This window comes from Hippopotamus amphibius, chromosome 3, assembly GCF_030028045.1.
Source record: "Hippopotamus amphibius kiboko isolate mHipAmp2 chromosome 3, mHipAmp2.hap2, whole genome shotgun sequence".
Taxonomy (NCBI): domain Eukaryota; kingdom Metazoa; phylum Chordata; class Mammalia; order Artiodactyla; family Hippopotamidae; genus Hippopotamus; species Hippopotamus amphibius.
The window spans coordinates 145620941-145635356 of NC_080188.1; the positions used below are offsets into that span (position 1 = coordinate 145620941).

Consider the following 14416-nt stretch of genomic DNA (forward strand, 5'->3'; position numbering starts at 1 on the left):
CGTACTTACCCTGACATGCCCTTCATATGCTGTTCCTATTCCTTTCTGAGGATCTATACCCAGAGGACCTTTCGTCTGTTCAGGAGGAACTGGGCAAGCAGTTGGAGCTTTGTTTACACAAGTTATGTGACATGAAAATCCACACACTTTTGGAGGGGAAAAAAGAAACAGTGTTCAATAAAAATTCATTTTTACAAAGAGAAAATTCACTGAGCACTCATTACATGCAAGGTGCCATGTTAGATGAATGCTTATCTCTGATTTTATTTTAAACAGCTGTTTTTGTCATTTGGGAAGCTGATTCATTTGCTCACCAATAAGAATATCAATGAGAAATAGTAAATACTTTTTTATTACTGTAATATTATTGTTCTGTGTTAACACTAGTGATCAAAATGAGAAGCAAACAGATGGAAAAAAAAAATCTAACCTTGTGAATAAAATGACTGTTTTAAACTGAATTCCTAAAACAGTAGCTTCTGGAGTTTCCTCTAACTCTTCATCTCACTGCAGTTTGGTATCTGACCTGAAATTTCTCTTTCAAGAGTCACTGATGGATGTTAAATTACCTGACATCTTTGTAATATCTGGCAAACTTTACCAATCCCTCTTTTTGAAATTTAAATTGTTCAGTAATTAAAAAGGTATAATTTAAATTTTAGGAGTTACTGATAATATTATATATACTTAAACTACTACTAAGATAATAATAATAATAGTTAACTTCATTGGGTGTTTTTAATTTTTCTGTAATCTAAGAGAGGTACAGTTAGCCCCATTTACATATCACCTGTCCTGGGTCACAGAACTTATAAGTGGCATTGCTGGAATTCAAACCCAGAAAGTCTGGCTCAGAGCCTGCATATATTACTGCTAACAGTATTGCCATGATACCTCTTTTTTTTTAAATTTTTTAAATTTTTAATATTTTATTTATTTATTTTTGTTTGTTTTTTGGCACACGGGCTTAGTTGCTCTGTGGCATGTGGGATCTTCCTGGAGCAGGGATCGAACCCGTGTCCCCTGCATTGGCAGGCGGATTCTTAACCACTGCGCCACCTAGGAAGCCCGCCATGATACCTCTTGATACTTACATGATGAACTTGAGATTCTAAGACAAAATGATAAATAAAAATAAACTGGCTTCCACTGAGACCTGGTTGGTTGAGAATTAAAGGTTAAAATATCTAAAACAAACAAGCTTTTGGGAAGGGTTACAGACTAAGAATATCTTTTAGACAATCCTACTCTAAGAGGGATCCTGGAGAATATCTGAGAAAGAATAAAAGAGGAACTGAAGGGATACTATCATGGGAACACATACACATGGGAAAATGGATTGTATATCACAAATAGATAAAAAACCAACAGAGAGGCAAGAAGGACTAGTGTTGATGGTCAAAGACTATCCATCTTCTATAAGACAACTCATTCACTTCTAAGTAGAGTGTCTAACAAGTTACAATTTGTTTTACTAAGCAAAAATCTTACTTTCAACAGGCAGTGGAAACAAAATTGTCCTATACTGGATCTAATTTCAACCAAGAAAAATTAAAATGACAGGAATCTTTAGAGGCTGTAACCATATTATACAACATTTATGAGAGCCTAGGCATAGTCCAGTGAGTCCCTACAGCTTTACAGGGTAGGCTTCAAAGAGTATGAAGAAAAGACAGGCTCAATTTCATGGCATGAGACCCTAGAAGTGAAGAGAGTTGGGAAGATCTCAAATTCCTACTATGGAACTGCCAATGATTCTGATTCATAAAAAATGACATGGGACCTAAAGTCAAGTAGCTGTCCAGGATTCTTTCTGATAAACCGATTAAAAAATCACATTTATAAGTACTGGCTAAGTTTCACAATGAGACAAGGCTTAAAAACTGTATAAATTCTCCCCGTTGGCTTCAGACACACCTTCCCAGTCAATGACAGAGGCTACTCCTTCTCAGATTACTTTGTTATCTTCACCTTTTACCTCCCTTAACTATGTTTCCCAAGGCTCTGTTCTCATACTTGTTCTCTTTTCACTCTACATGTGTTTCCTGGAAAACATCATTCAAATTCATCACTTCACACATTCATGACTTTCAAATCTCTACTTGTTAAGCCTGCCCTTTTGTTCTAAACCCATGCATCTAAGAAACTAGTTAAGATAATGCAGTCAGGATCTTCCACTTGGGTTGTGAGAACTGGCCACACATAGAACACTGTATCCCCAGTGCCTAGGAGCACAGAGCAGGTATTCCATTAGCATGTGATGGATGGATCAATGAATCGTAGGGAAAAACTGCTGCTACTAACACTAGGAATAAAATATTTTTTAAGGCATAGTAGCAGACACTTAATATTTGTGAAAAGATACTGCATTGTCTACTATTAATAATAATTTCTCTAATAAACAACAGTAAAATGAATAGATTCAAGAATAACTTTCACATATTCTGTTATACAGGTTAATGGGTTTTGGGGAGTACAAATTCACCTGAATGATGAAACAAAGCTGAATGAACTATATTTAAATATATCTCCTCTGGAAAATGTTTCTAGGGACCATCTGTCTAGTTTCCAATATTCAACAGACTTTAGCAAGGTGCTCAGTTTATTATCCAAAGAAAAACAAATGATTAAGTCAAGTACACAAACATTTATATATCTTTTAAAGAGAATAAAGCTATTTGATTACAATTTAGGGAGTAAATGTTAAGACTCTAAAGTCACATTTTCTTACCATTTAACTCTTACCTTCACAGGAACAGCCTTGTCTAATCAAACCCACCATCAAAGACGTACACTGATGACATTTAGTAGGAGTAGTAAAAGATTTGACAAAAAACTGATGAGTCTTGCGCTGCAAAACAAATTGATGAAAACATACACATTGATCATTTAAAGAATTTCCATAAAGTGAAACTCTGTGAACCCACCAGCTACTAGAATGTTTTCTAATTAGGTTAGAATGAATTCTTTTCATTTCTCACCACGTCTTTCTATAATTAATGCTCTTTAAATATTTTTATTAGGCAATATTGAGCTGGATTATGCTAAAAATAATATTAAAAATGACAATCAATTGCTCTTGAATGCCATTTGAAAAGTTATAAAGTAAATGGTAGCCTTTTTTTTGCTCATGAATTTCAATTTCGGCATTTTTATAAATTCATTATTCTTTGGCAATGAGTTAGGTGACATTTTGCATATTTATACCTATACAAATAGAGAAATTTAATATGCTTTTATACCTTCTTATGAAGCACAAACAATAATTTAAAATTCTTGTCCCTACTATAAATCATGTATTTGATTTTCTGGGACCAAGAACAAATAATATGCCTAACAAATGTTTCCTCTCTTGGAACCAGGCAGCATTACACTTAAGCAGACATAAAAATACATGTATAATTCCAGAGACAGACTGAAAACCCAGCAGTTAAAGTTCTTCTCTGTCTTGGTGATCTATGGTGGTAAGCCAATGTAGACTTCAGCTCTCTAGAACACTTCTTTCCATTCCAAATGACCTCTTAGCATGTTTTAATAATGATTTATAATCACAGTTCTATCACTCTGCTGTGTGAACTTCGGAGCAAATTAACTCCTCTGTGTCTCACTTTCTTCATTCTATAAAATAGAATCAGTAATAATAGCTCCCTCATGGGGTGGTTAAATGAGCATTAATATAAACAAAGCCTTCTGAACAGTGCTGGCACAGAGCAAGCATTCAAAACATATTTACATATGTATGTTATAAACATAAACATTTATAAAACATATTCTGAAAACAAATTTGGCTAATTATTTCTTTATTATATGTGTGATTGATTTAAGCTAGTAAAAACTTTATATTCCAGTAATATGTGAATACTAATGGAAAATAGTTTTAAAGTAGTATTTATATCTGTTGAGACTTATATTAACAAAAAACTAAAGAAAATATTCAAAGCTTCAAAATTTAAGTTAAAAATCAATTTTGCTCTTCACAACTGGGATATACTTATACACCACAAAAGAAAGGAGAAAAGTGGATCATCTTTTTATATTAGGGTTCTGGAATGGAGTGAGACTCTCAAATTTAGAGCAGTCATGAGCTCTGGTCCAACCTCAAACCATTCTATTCTAGAAGTTTCTCAGGACCTTTGGTCAGTTTCAAAGCGGCACTGGGATTTGACTTTATTCTAAGAATACAGACTATCTTTCTACTGGCTTTAAAATTTCTGTATGTGGACTGAGCAACAACCAAGGTGCACACATTATGCTAGTACTTCACAATCATCTCATTTAATGGAGACGATGCCTCTGGGAACATAGGTATTATTTCTTTATATAGATGAAGAAACTGAAACTCAGAGAGATTAAATAAGTTATTCATGAATAGACAGTTACTGGTAGAGTTAAAATTCAAGCCCAGATCCGATTCTGCCATCTTTCAAAGTTTGAGAATTTAAAAACATGTAACTGAAAAATATGATCCTAAAAAAAAAAAACAAAAAAACAAAACCAGACTGCATAAGACATAGGTCAAGACTAGAGGCCTCCATGCCTGTGATAAAAATACCTAATTTGTTAACATCACATACAATTCTGTTCAACATGTCTCCTGTATACTAATTTTTACTCTTAGTTTTTTGCATTTTCAGAAACTGAGTAAAATTTTCTAGTGCTAAATTTTTCAATTGTTCTAAATATATTAATGCAACAATGCAAAGTTTGTTACTGATTGGTTCCATAGGCTTTTATTACAATGAAAGAAGAATTAGTCAACTGCTCAAGGTTAAGCAACTTTGTTCTTTTTTTCTTCTAAAAGATAACTAGACATGTCTGAAATGACAGTAATAAAATAACCATGACAAATTTAATAGTATTACTTTACAATATCTGAAAATTGCTTACAAAACACATTTATTATACACTTTTTTTCCCAGAGATCTGCTCAGGATGTCATAATTTTAATCGAGTATGCAATAGTAGGAAAAATAAACGATGTTTTAGCAGAGCATTGATTTTACATGATCAACTGGCAGGTGCTAGGTAAATTGTAGGAGGTGGGCGTGACTTACTACTGAAGATTAAATGGTCCATGTTTCACTAATTCCAACTAAGGATAGTACAATATATAACATAACGAACATGATTGTGATGGCATCAAACTTTAGGCAATGCACAATAGGCTTTTGGTTTTATTTCTTTTTGGTGGGGGGAAGATGAATAGTAACAAAAAGATAAGGTGAATTCAATCCCAGGGTCTAGACTACTTGGCATCTGGATCTTTCTAAGATTCCCTTTCTTGTCTCCTGGTCATATCTGATTTCTAATACTTCCACAAAAGGTTGTTGGAGGAGGAGAAAAAAAAAGTCTAGTAGAAGAGGCATTAAACCTAAATAAAGCATGAACCCAAATTAATCTTAGATTATATGATAATTTGGAGCAAAACCTTGAAATTTAAAGAGGTGGATAGAAAGAAGGTTCTTTTCTATTTCAATTTTGTCAGTGTTGCAGACTGCAAGCTGCTCAATGGAGAAAGTAAAATACTTTTAATAAAAGATGCAACAACAAAGTAGAACCAACCTTTTTTGAAAGCTTATGAATTAGTAGTTGTACATAATGAAAATTCTACACTATAAGTGACAAGCAAAGGAGTCTTTATCTCAAGCAAATCTTTCTTAAAATTTTTTAAATAACCTTTTTTTTTTCCTTTTAAATACTTTTACCTTGAGATAATTGCAGATTCAATCCTTCATCTTTTAAAAAACATGAAGTAAATTTTATTTTATTTTTTGGGGAGGAACAATAGATGTGCAAAATTGAGTTAATATTCAGTCCATGAAATATTATCACCACAGCTTCGTGGAGGCCTAATTTTATTTGGCCTCTTTTTTTTTTTTAATTCATCCTTGATGATCCACTCCCAATCCTTCCCTATGGAATCTGTCACTCAACCTAATGCCATCTACATAGGTCCTTGGATAGGTATATATCTTTATGAATTAGATATTTTTGTGTGTTGGCAATTTATATAAATGTGATTTTTGCTACACATCAGCCATATTTTACCTATCTTTCCCCTATTTCCAACTCCTTGCTACCATATGCAGCAGTAAGCATCTCTGTCATGTTGCCTATTGGATCTGTATAAAAATTTTTCTGAAGGAATGAGATTGCTGGGTTATGTGGTACATGTCCACTCCAATAGCCAGGTTACTCTCCAGAATGGCCGTACCTGTTTAAAATTCCACTAGCTGTATGTGAAGCTGACTGTTTCTTCACATTCTTGATGCTACCTTACTTAATTTTTGACAATCTGGTGAGTATACAGTAGTATTAATTTTAAAATTATTAACGTATTTTAATTTTTGCTTGCTGACCATTAGGATTTCCTTTTCTGGGAATTACTTATATTATTTGACAGATTTTCAACTGGATTTTTAATCTTTTTCACATGGATTTACAGGAGTTTCTTATATACTATATTCTAGAAATGAATTCCTTACTAGTGTTAAACGTTGCAAATACCCTCTACTAGTCTGGGATCACTTGTTAACCACCTATTAACAATGCTTTCAATGTACAAAGATCTTTAATTTTAATGTAGTAAAGTCCATCAATATTTTTACCTTATGATTGTAATTTGAGATCTTATTTTCATTACCTAGTCACAAAGAAATTCTCCTATGTATAATTTTTAAAATCAAATTAATACATGTATACAGTTTAAAAAGTAAACACTATCACAATACTTATAACAAAAACAGAAGTACCCCTTTGCCTCAAGTCATCCTTTCTAGGGGCAATTTCCTTTAACCCTTTTAGCTATTTACTTCTATCTGTTGAACTAATTTTAGGGTTCAGAATTCTTTCTCTTCAACACTTCGAACATACTTCTTGTCTTCTTACATCTCGTTGCCATTGAGAAGCCCAATATCAATTTGAGTTTCGTTTAGATAATGTGCTTTCTCTTTGAAAGTTTTTACAATTTTCTCTTGACCTATGATATCCTTAAACTTTGGTATAACATGTCCAAGTGTGAATTTTTTCTTATCTACTCTTTTTAGCACATAATAATGTATTTCAGTATGAGGTTTTTCCATCTTTAATTCTGAGAAATACTAGGTCACGATTTCTTTATTTCCATCTATTTTTTTTTCTTTTAAAAGTCCTACTATATAGACAGACACTATTTCTGTCATATAGCTTAACTTTCACATTTTGCACCTCATCCTCCATCTCACAACTTGTTTTTCTGCTACATCTAGTTTGCTCATTCTGCTATTAAAGCCAATTACTTGATTTATTTATTTCAACAGTTGTGTTTTCATGTCAAGCACCTGGAAACTATTTTTCTTTGTAAGTACCTTACCCTGAACCATGTTGCCAACTTACTTCCTTTCTTACCTCTTTGAAGATATTTATTATGCTTATTTTAAATTCATGCTCTGTCTAGTTTCAAAATTTTGTTTATCTAGCATAGATTATTCAGTTTGCTGCTTTCTTTTTCTAAAATAATTAATTAATTAATTTATTGGCTGTGTTGGGACTTTGTTGCTGTGCGCGGGCTTTCTCCAGTTGCGGCGAGCAGGGGTTACTCTTCGTTGTGGTGTGTGGGGCTCTCATTGCAGTGGCTTTTCTTGTTGCAGAGCACACGCTCTAGGGCACGCGGGCTTCAGTAGTTGTGACACATGGGCTCAATAGTTGTGGCTCACGGGCTCTAGAGCACAGGCTCACTAGTTGTGGCACACGGGCTTAGTTGTTCCATGGCAGGCGGGATCTTCCCAGACCAGGGATTGAACTCGTGTCCCCTGCATTGGCAGCGGATTCTTAACCACTGTGCCCCCCAGGGAAGTCCCTGTTGCTTTCTTTTGTATTAGTTATACTTCCGTATATTTTATTAGTTTTTCAGATCCCTCAATCTCTCTCTCATTCTGTGGTTTACCCAAAGTTTATGTTCGGGGAATGGAGGGAGATCTTTTCAGTTTTCCAATTTCCACAATTTCTTTGCAGGAGCTTGAGATAAGCAACTAAATCTTCATGTCCTACCATATACAATACTTTGGTCATGGTCATGCTGAACGGAATGAAAAAAAATTATCTGAATTTTTCTCTAAGCATTTCTCTTTCTAAGTGGTTTATTAATTAAGCTCAATCTTAGATTCTTCCACAAGTGGCCTCAACTTAATGCCTTCCTTACAGTACATTCTACAAGCACTACTCCTTGCTATAATGACTTCAAAATACTGAATTTAAGACAGGAGTAAAACAAAACAAACTTTGCATGTTTGTCCTACCTGTCTCAGTGGTGATTATTTCCATTCACACAGAATTTACTCTCTGTCCCACCTTTTATGTTTGTAATTTTGAGGAAACCAATAGTAAAAATCATGGCACATACAAAAAACGGAAGAAATCCATTCTTTCTTTTTTTTTTATTCCCCAGAACATACAATGCTTATAACTAGACTGAATACCTTAGGTGGAAAGCCAGTTGAACCAGGGCATCCTTTTTTCCTTAAGGTTGGTGTGTGAACTGGAAGTGGAGTACTGTCTACAGTCTGAATCCAGGGGAAAAGAGGAAACGAATGTCATAAAACACTCCCTTTATTTCAAAATCACTAAAAATAAAATTAAATACAGCCAAACAAAACAGCAATAAGGAAAAATTATCTCAATGAAGTTAAAATTCTTAGTGTTGATAATTTAAATTTCTGCCTGCAATATCTACAAATAAAATATTTGTTCAATTTGCAAAAATTATTTCAGTCTGGAAATTTAAAAATAAATAACTTGTAAAAGAGAATCTACAGAAGAACACAAGGAAGTCTTAGCATGTAGCGTACATAAAAATGAGGATATTAATTTTCAAGTTCAGCTTAAAATGCCACATTAATTCTATAAAGTATCTGAAAGAGTTTTTAGCAAGATTTCTTTCTTTTAACTCCCTTGACTTCCATATACAGAATGCATATTACATATATGGAATACAACCCTGTGGATTTGTGTGTAGGTATGTAAGGAGAAAGAGCGCATGTGAGACAGATACAGAGATATACTGATTGACTGATGGATTGATTGATTAGTGGGATTTTTGTGAAGAAAGTAATTTCTAATAAGGGAGTTAGATTACTTAATATTACTGGAATTCAGAACTGACAAATTTAATTATAAGCCATATCTTTATTTTATGGCATATTACTGTAAGATATTTCTTTGAATGAAAGGAACCAGTGATTTTACTGGATATTATTGTGGAAAAAAAAGAGACATCATTTATTAGCAAAGCGTAAAAAAAAAGACACGAAGAATGACTTCCTTTTAGGATGCTAAGCAAGCAAGCAAGAGGAAAAATCTAGCTTTGTATAAAGTTACAGAATATTCTAAAATATTAAGAGAAAAATGGATGGTCCCTCTTTGCCTTTGTCACTATATAACCTCCAAATGCTGAGTATTCTATACACACGATAGCCTTGAAATGGAATTTTGAATGGCTTCTCAGAGTTTTTCTATTTAATTGTGAGTTTAGTTCTAATTTAAATTTAACTTACTTTTAAATAACTTGAAAAAAGTATTAAACTAAATTTATAATTTAACATTTAAAGAAATAAATATGAATCAAAAGAGAGGAATACAAAACCTTTATGAAAGTTAATAAAGAACAATTCATAGGAAACAAAATTGTCACTAGAATTTACATGAAAGTCCAAGAGAATTCTTGAGAATTAAAAGGGGTGAAGTAGGGGTGCTGAATCCAAGATTGACATAATTCATAAAGACCAGCAATGCCCAATTTAGAAAACATACTTTAGAAACATCCCATTTACCACTGCTATAAAAACTTTAAGGTACCTAGGAACAAATCTAACAAGCAATTTGGAGTACATTCATGAAGAAAATAATGAAACTTTTTTGAAGGATATAAAAGAATATCTAAATAATGTTCACAGATGGAAAGGCCCAATATCACAAAGAGATCAATTCTCTTCAGATAATCTATAAATTCAAATTCAATCAAAAGCTTTACATGGAACCTACAAGCTGACCCTAAAAGTCATATGTAAAACTAAAGAAGTAAAGGTCAAGAAATAAAGGAAGAAGAACAAGGTACATGGGAGTGACTGATCATAACAGGTATCAGGAATTATTTTAAGGCTACAATAATTAAGACAATGTGAAGAGACAAAAAGAACAAAGAAAGAGAACAGAGAATCCCCAAATAGACCCATTTATATAAAGCAGAAATAGCTTTACAAATCAGTGTGGGAAATATAGGAGGGTCAGTTGTTCATATGAGAAAAACATTAGATTAGAACCCCATTTCTCATAATATATAACAACAAATTTTAGTTTGATTAAAATCCTAAACGTAAAAGCAAAATTTAAAAACTTTTAGAAGAAAACATGGAAGAAAATCTTTATAATGGCTGCATAGGGAAGAATTGTTTTAAAAAGTCATAAAAAAGCAGAAGTCATAAAAGAAAAGATTGATAAATATGACTACTTTAAAATAAGAGCTGTTGCAAGACAAAAAGATACGACAAATAAAATTTTAAAATAAGCCACAGACTGGAAGAAAATATTTGCAATGCATAGAGCCAGCTAGTAATTAGTATCCAGAATATACAAAGAACAATTACAAAACAATTGGAAAAATAATTCAATAGAACAACAGACAAAAGACATCAACAGGCAAATCACTAATGGTCAATAAACATATAAAAAGATGTTGAATAACATTTGAAATCAGGGAAACGCAAATTAAAACAAAAATGCCACTCTTTACCCATCAAATAGACAAAGTTAACGTCTGACAGTACCAAGGGTTGGAAGGATGTGGGGCAATAGGGAACGCACTCACACACACTGCTGGTGGGAGTGAAAGCTGGTCCAACCACTGTTGAAAATAATTTGACAAGATCTAAAGCTGAAAATGCATACTCAACACAACCCAATAATTCCATTTCTAGGTATATATGCTAAACAAACTCTGCACATTTGCAAAAGCATAGCTATTAGGATGTTCACTTCAGCAATGAAAAAACTGGAAACAATCTAAATATCCAATAATAGGAGAATGGATAAATAGCTGTGGTATGTTCATACAATGAAATATTATGCAACAGTTATAATGAATGAAAGTGGACATGTATCTATCTGTATAAGATGCATGCAAAGATAGCCTTTGTGTAAAATTTAAATATACATCAAACACTCATATATTGTTTATGGATACAAATGAAATAAACATGTAAAAGTAAGGAAGAAAGGGAGTACCTCAATTTCAGGGTATTTAGATATGTCTGGGAAAGGAGAGGGGGAATGGTATAGGGAAGGGTATTTCAACTGTCTGGAATATTTTCTTTCTAATACAAATTTTGGGGCAAACTGTTCATATATGTTAAATATGTGAATAGTGGTTATGTGAGTGTTTATATTATTTTCTGTATGCTTGACATATTTTAACATTAAAATAAAAATGCATAAACTCAAAATATTGAAACAATGAAAATCTAAAAAATCAGAAGGTGTCATCAACTTAATCTGTCTGAGGTAGTCTACCACAGGGTTGGAAAAAACCAAGTCAGGATCTGACTACAACTCAAACTTCACTTCAGACAGCTTTCCAAATGGGACCATCTGCTTCTATTGGAATGCTAGACACAGCTCTAGCTGATGACCAAATGGGAAGCAAAGGAGCTATGTCAGAACTGTAATGCTTGGGTAAATAACCAGAACTGCATCTGCAGCAGGATGGCATTAACTGAGGAATAATACATCCTCTGACTTCTTGAGAAAATTGGCCAACTGGCTGCTTAAAACCATTCACTTATACAAGGTACACACACAACACTGTTTTTGCACTATTAAAAGGCATGATTTGGCTGGATGCCTATTACTGATTAACAGTTAGAATAAACTATTCAGTTGCCAGCAGTGGCAATTTTAAATTCTACTTATGAAGTAACAGTTATGTCATATCTTATTAGATTTAATAGAAGAATTAAAATGAGAATGACACCTGATACTGCCATGTGTCTACAGAGTTTTTAATCTGATAATTCCAAAATTCACATAACTCTGTCTTCTGTTCTATATAGCTGTCCACTTAAAATAAAGACTACTTTAAAATTAAATAAAATTTTTGGGTATTTCAGGTTGAATTCTGGGGGACCATTTTTTACTTCAGTTTTACAATGCTATCTATATTATCAGTCAAATGTAATGATCTCTAATATACTGTGACTTACTACACAATACATTTGATTAAAAGAAGAGAGTCAGATTTCACTTGTTTTTGCAAGTCCCTCTTTCCTGACACAAGTGAAAAGTTGGGGAGCAAGACTGCTCCAATGAGCACCTTAACTGGCTCAGCTTCACTAGATGTGGAAGGAGATGTGGACCTTGACTGGATGTAAAACTTGACGTTCGGATTCCGTACATATGTGTTCTCAACGGGATCAGTCTAGGAAAATAAGTCAGGAAAAACAAAAACCCAAGAAATCACTTTTAAACAACGTGCAGCTCTTAGTAAATTTCTGTAAGGCATGATCATGATAACATTCTTGAGAAAGGAGAATAGTAAACTTTAGTTTGAATATTCACATTAGGGATGTGTCATACAAAAGCATAACCACTAGCTTTAAACAAAGGTTAAGATAACAACAGTTAACAAAATGCTTCAATCTTCACCACTGATCTCTTACGTTGAACTACTGTATGCTCTTTACTTGTATTCCACAAAATAAATTATACATGTGAAATAAATGCAGAGTACTTAATAGAAATATGTATTGCAGATTTGGAATAATTTTGTCCTTGATAAAAATGAAATTTGGTTCTCTACAAGGCATTAGTTGAAAGTAAAAGAAACTAACCTATCAGCTTTGTCACTAAATTAAATTCTCTTTTTATTTTGCAGCAGTACAAATACCAGCACTCATACTCAGTTGCACACTTTTAACCAAGTATTTTTAGAAACTAAAGAGGCTTTGGGTTAAAATTTAGCATAAAAGATCCTATGGAGCAACACTGATCGATGATATATCCAGTTTGGCAATTTTCAAAATTACCAGGATTGGGTTTTTTAAATGAAATGCAATGAAGACGACTTGGGAAAGCTAGGAAATTTGTTTCAAATTTGTTGAACAGCAAGAACAATGCTTAGATTTACAGCATTTATTGTAAATCAGCATTTACTGATTTACAAATCAAAAGAGCAATCAGCTTAAGGATTTTAAATATCTACTAAAAAAGCTCTTTTTAATTTTTATTATTATTATGGTTTCTATTTTAGGGACTGGCTAGTGCGCTGACAAATACTGGAGTAGCCTTCTGCTGGTGCCCACCTGTGGTCTCCCTTGGTGGTGGGCATAGGCAGGTAGCAGGTATTTCAGCAAACCACAAGGTAAGACTTTGGTGGGGCTAAGATGGCCACCAGCCGGGCCTTAATCCTTTAGCTATTGGATTCAAGAGAAGTGGAGAGAGGAAGGATCTTAGTAGGGGCATCTAGGGGACTTGGAGTAGCAGCTATGTACTAACAACTAGGAAAGTATTTCATTTTTTAAAAACTGAACTACTGAACTGATGTATCCCAGCTCTATGTTAGCTGTGTGTGTGAGATGTAGATAAGTTCATAACATTAGCATGCCTCAAGAGGCTGGAGAGCCAGGCCTGAGTCTCATCTGTTGACTCCAAATTCAGTACTCTTTTTGTTGTAACAAGGTGTCTCCACAGTGGAGATATTCAGAGCAATTTAGTGACCGCAGAGGCTGAAAATGAACTTTGACCAGGAATAGGAAAGTAAAAGAAAGAAGAAAATGGGACTCCAGACAAATTTTACCTAGTTTACAACTTTACTGAGGGACAGCCATGGAGAAGGTTATCAGTTTAAATTGTTAATCTGAAATATGACCCTAGGTTGGGAATAAGGTAAAAATGTCTTTTATTTTCTAAAAATCTCTTTCTAGTTTCCCTAACATTATATAAATTTCAAGCTGAATAAAAAGTCCACGGGGGAGTGGGTTCAATTAAAATGGAATTGCTAAGCAAAGCAATATTGATACGTTTTATACTAATAAGAATTTTAAAACTGACTCAATCAAGAGTTAATGATTACCTAATAATGTTTTAAAGAAATGTCCAAATACAGGATTTGCTACTTGTAAAAAATTGATTTTAAGAAAATTTAAGGTTCTGACCTGTCATACAAAAGCCTTTAGCCCACAGCTTAAAGACATAAAATCAGAAGTTCCTGTATGAAGGATAATGCTATGTTTAAAAACGTTGATAAAGAGAATTCAGAAACAATTTGGTTCCATTTTATTTGAAGTAGATTTTAAAATAAGACAGTGAGTTAAGACCATGAAAATTTTCCAGGAGGAGGAAATTTAATATAGCTATTATATGGCTTTGTATCTCTGGGTCCAATTATTTT

General features: G+C 33.4%; 1 protein-coding gene across 6 annotated transcripts in view; it reads right to left on the reverse strand.

Annotated features, from left to right (window-relative positions):
• The window catches only part of CDC42BPA (CDC42 binding protein kinase alpha), a 338413-nt gene that overhangs the window by 33101 nt on the left and 290896 nt on the right, over positions 1–14416 (reverse strand). For 3 of the 6 annotated variants that reach the window (XM_057729074.1, XM_057729072.1, XM_057729068.1), the window contains 4 exons: positions 12341–12445; positions 8457–8540; positions 2746–2851; positions 10–146 (listed from right to left, as the gene is read on the reverse strand). In XM_057729074.1, the coding sequence (XP_057585057.1) occupies positions 10–146; positions 2746–2851; positions 8457–8540; positions 12341–12445 (432 nt within the window). The remainder of the gene's footprint in view (positions 1–9; positions 147–2745; positions 2852–8456; positions 8541–12340; positions 12446–14416) is intronic. The other 3 variants (XM_057729071.1, XM_057729070.1, XM_057729069.1) reach the window with 1 other exon arrangement.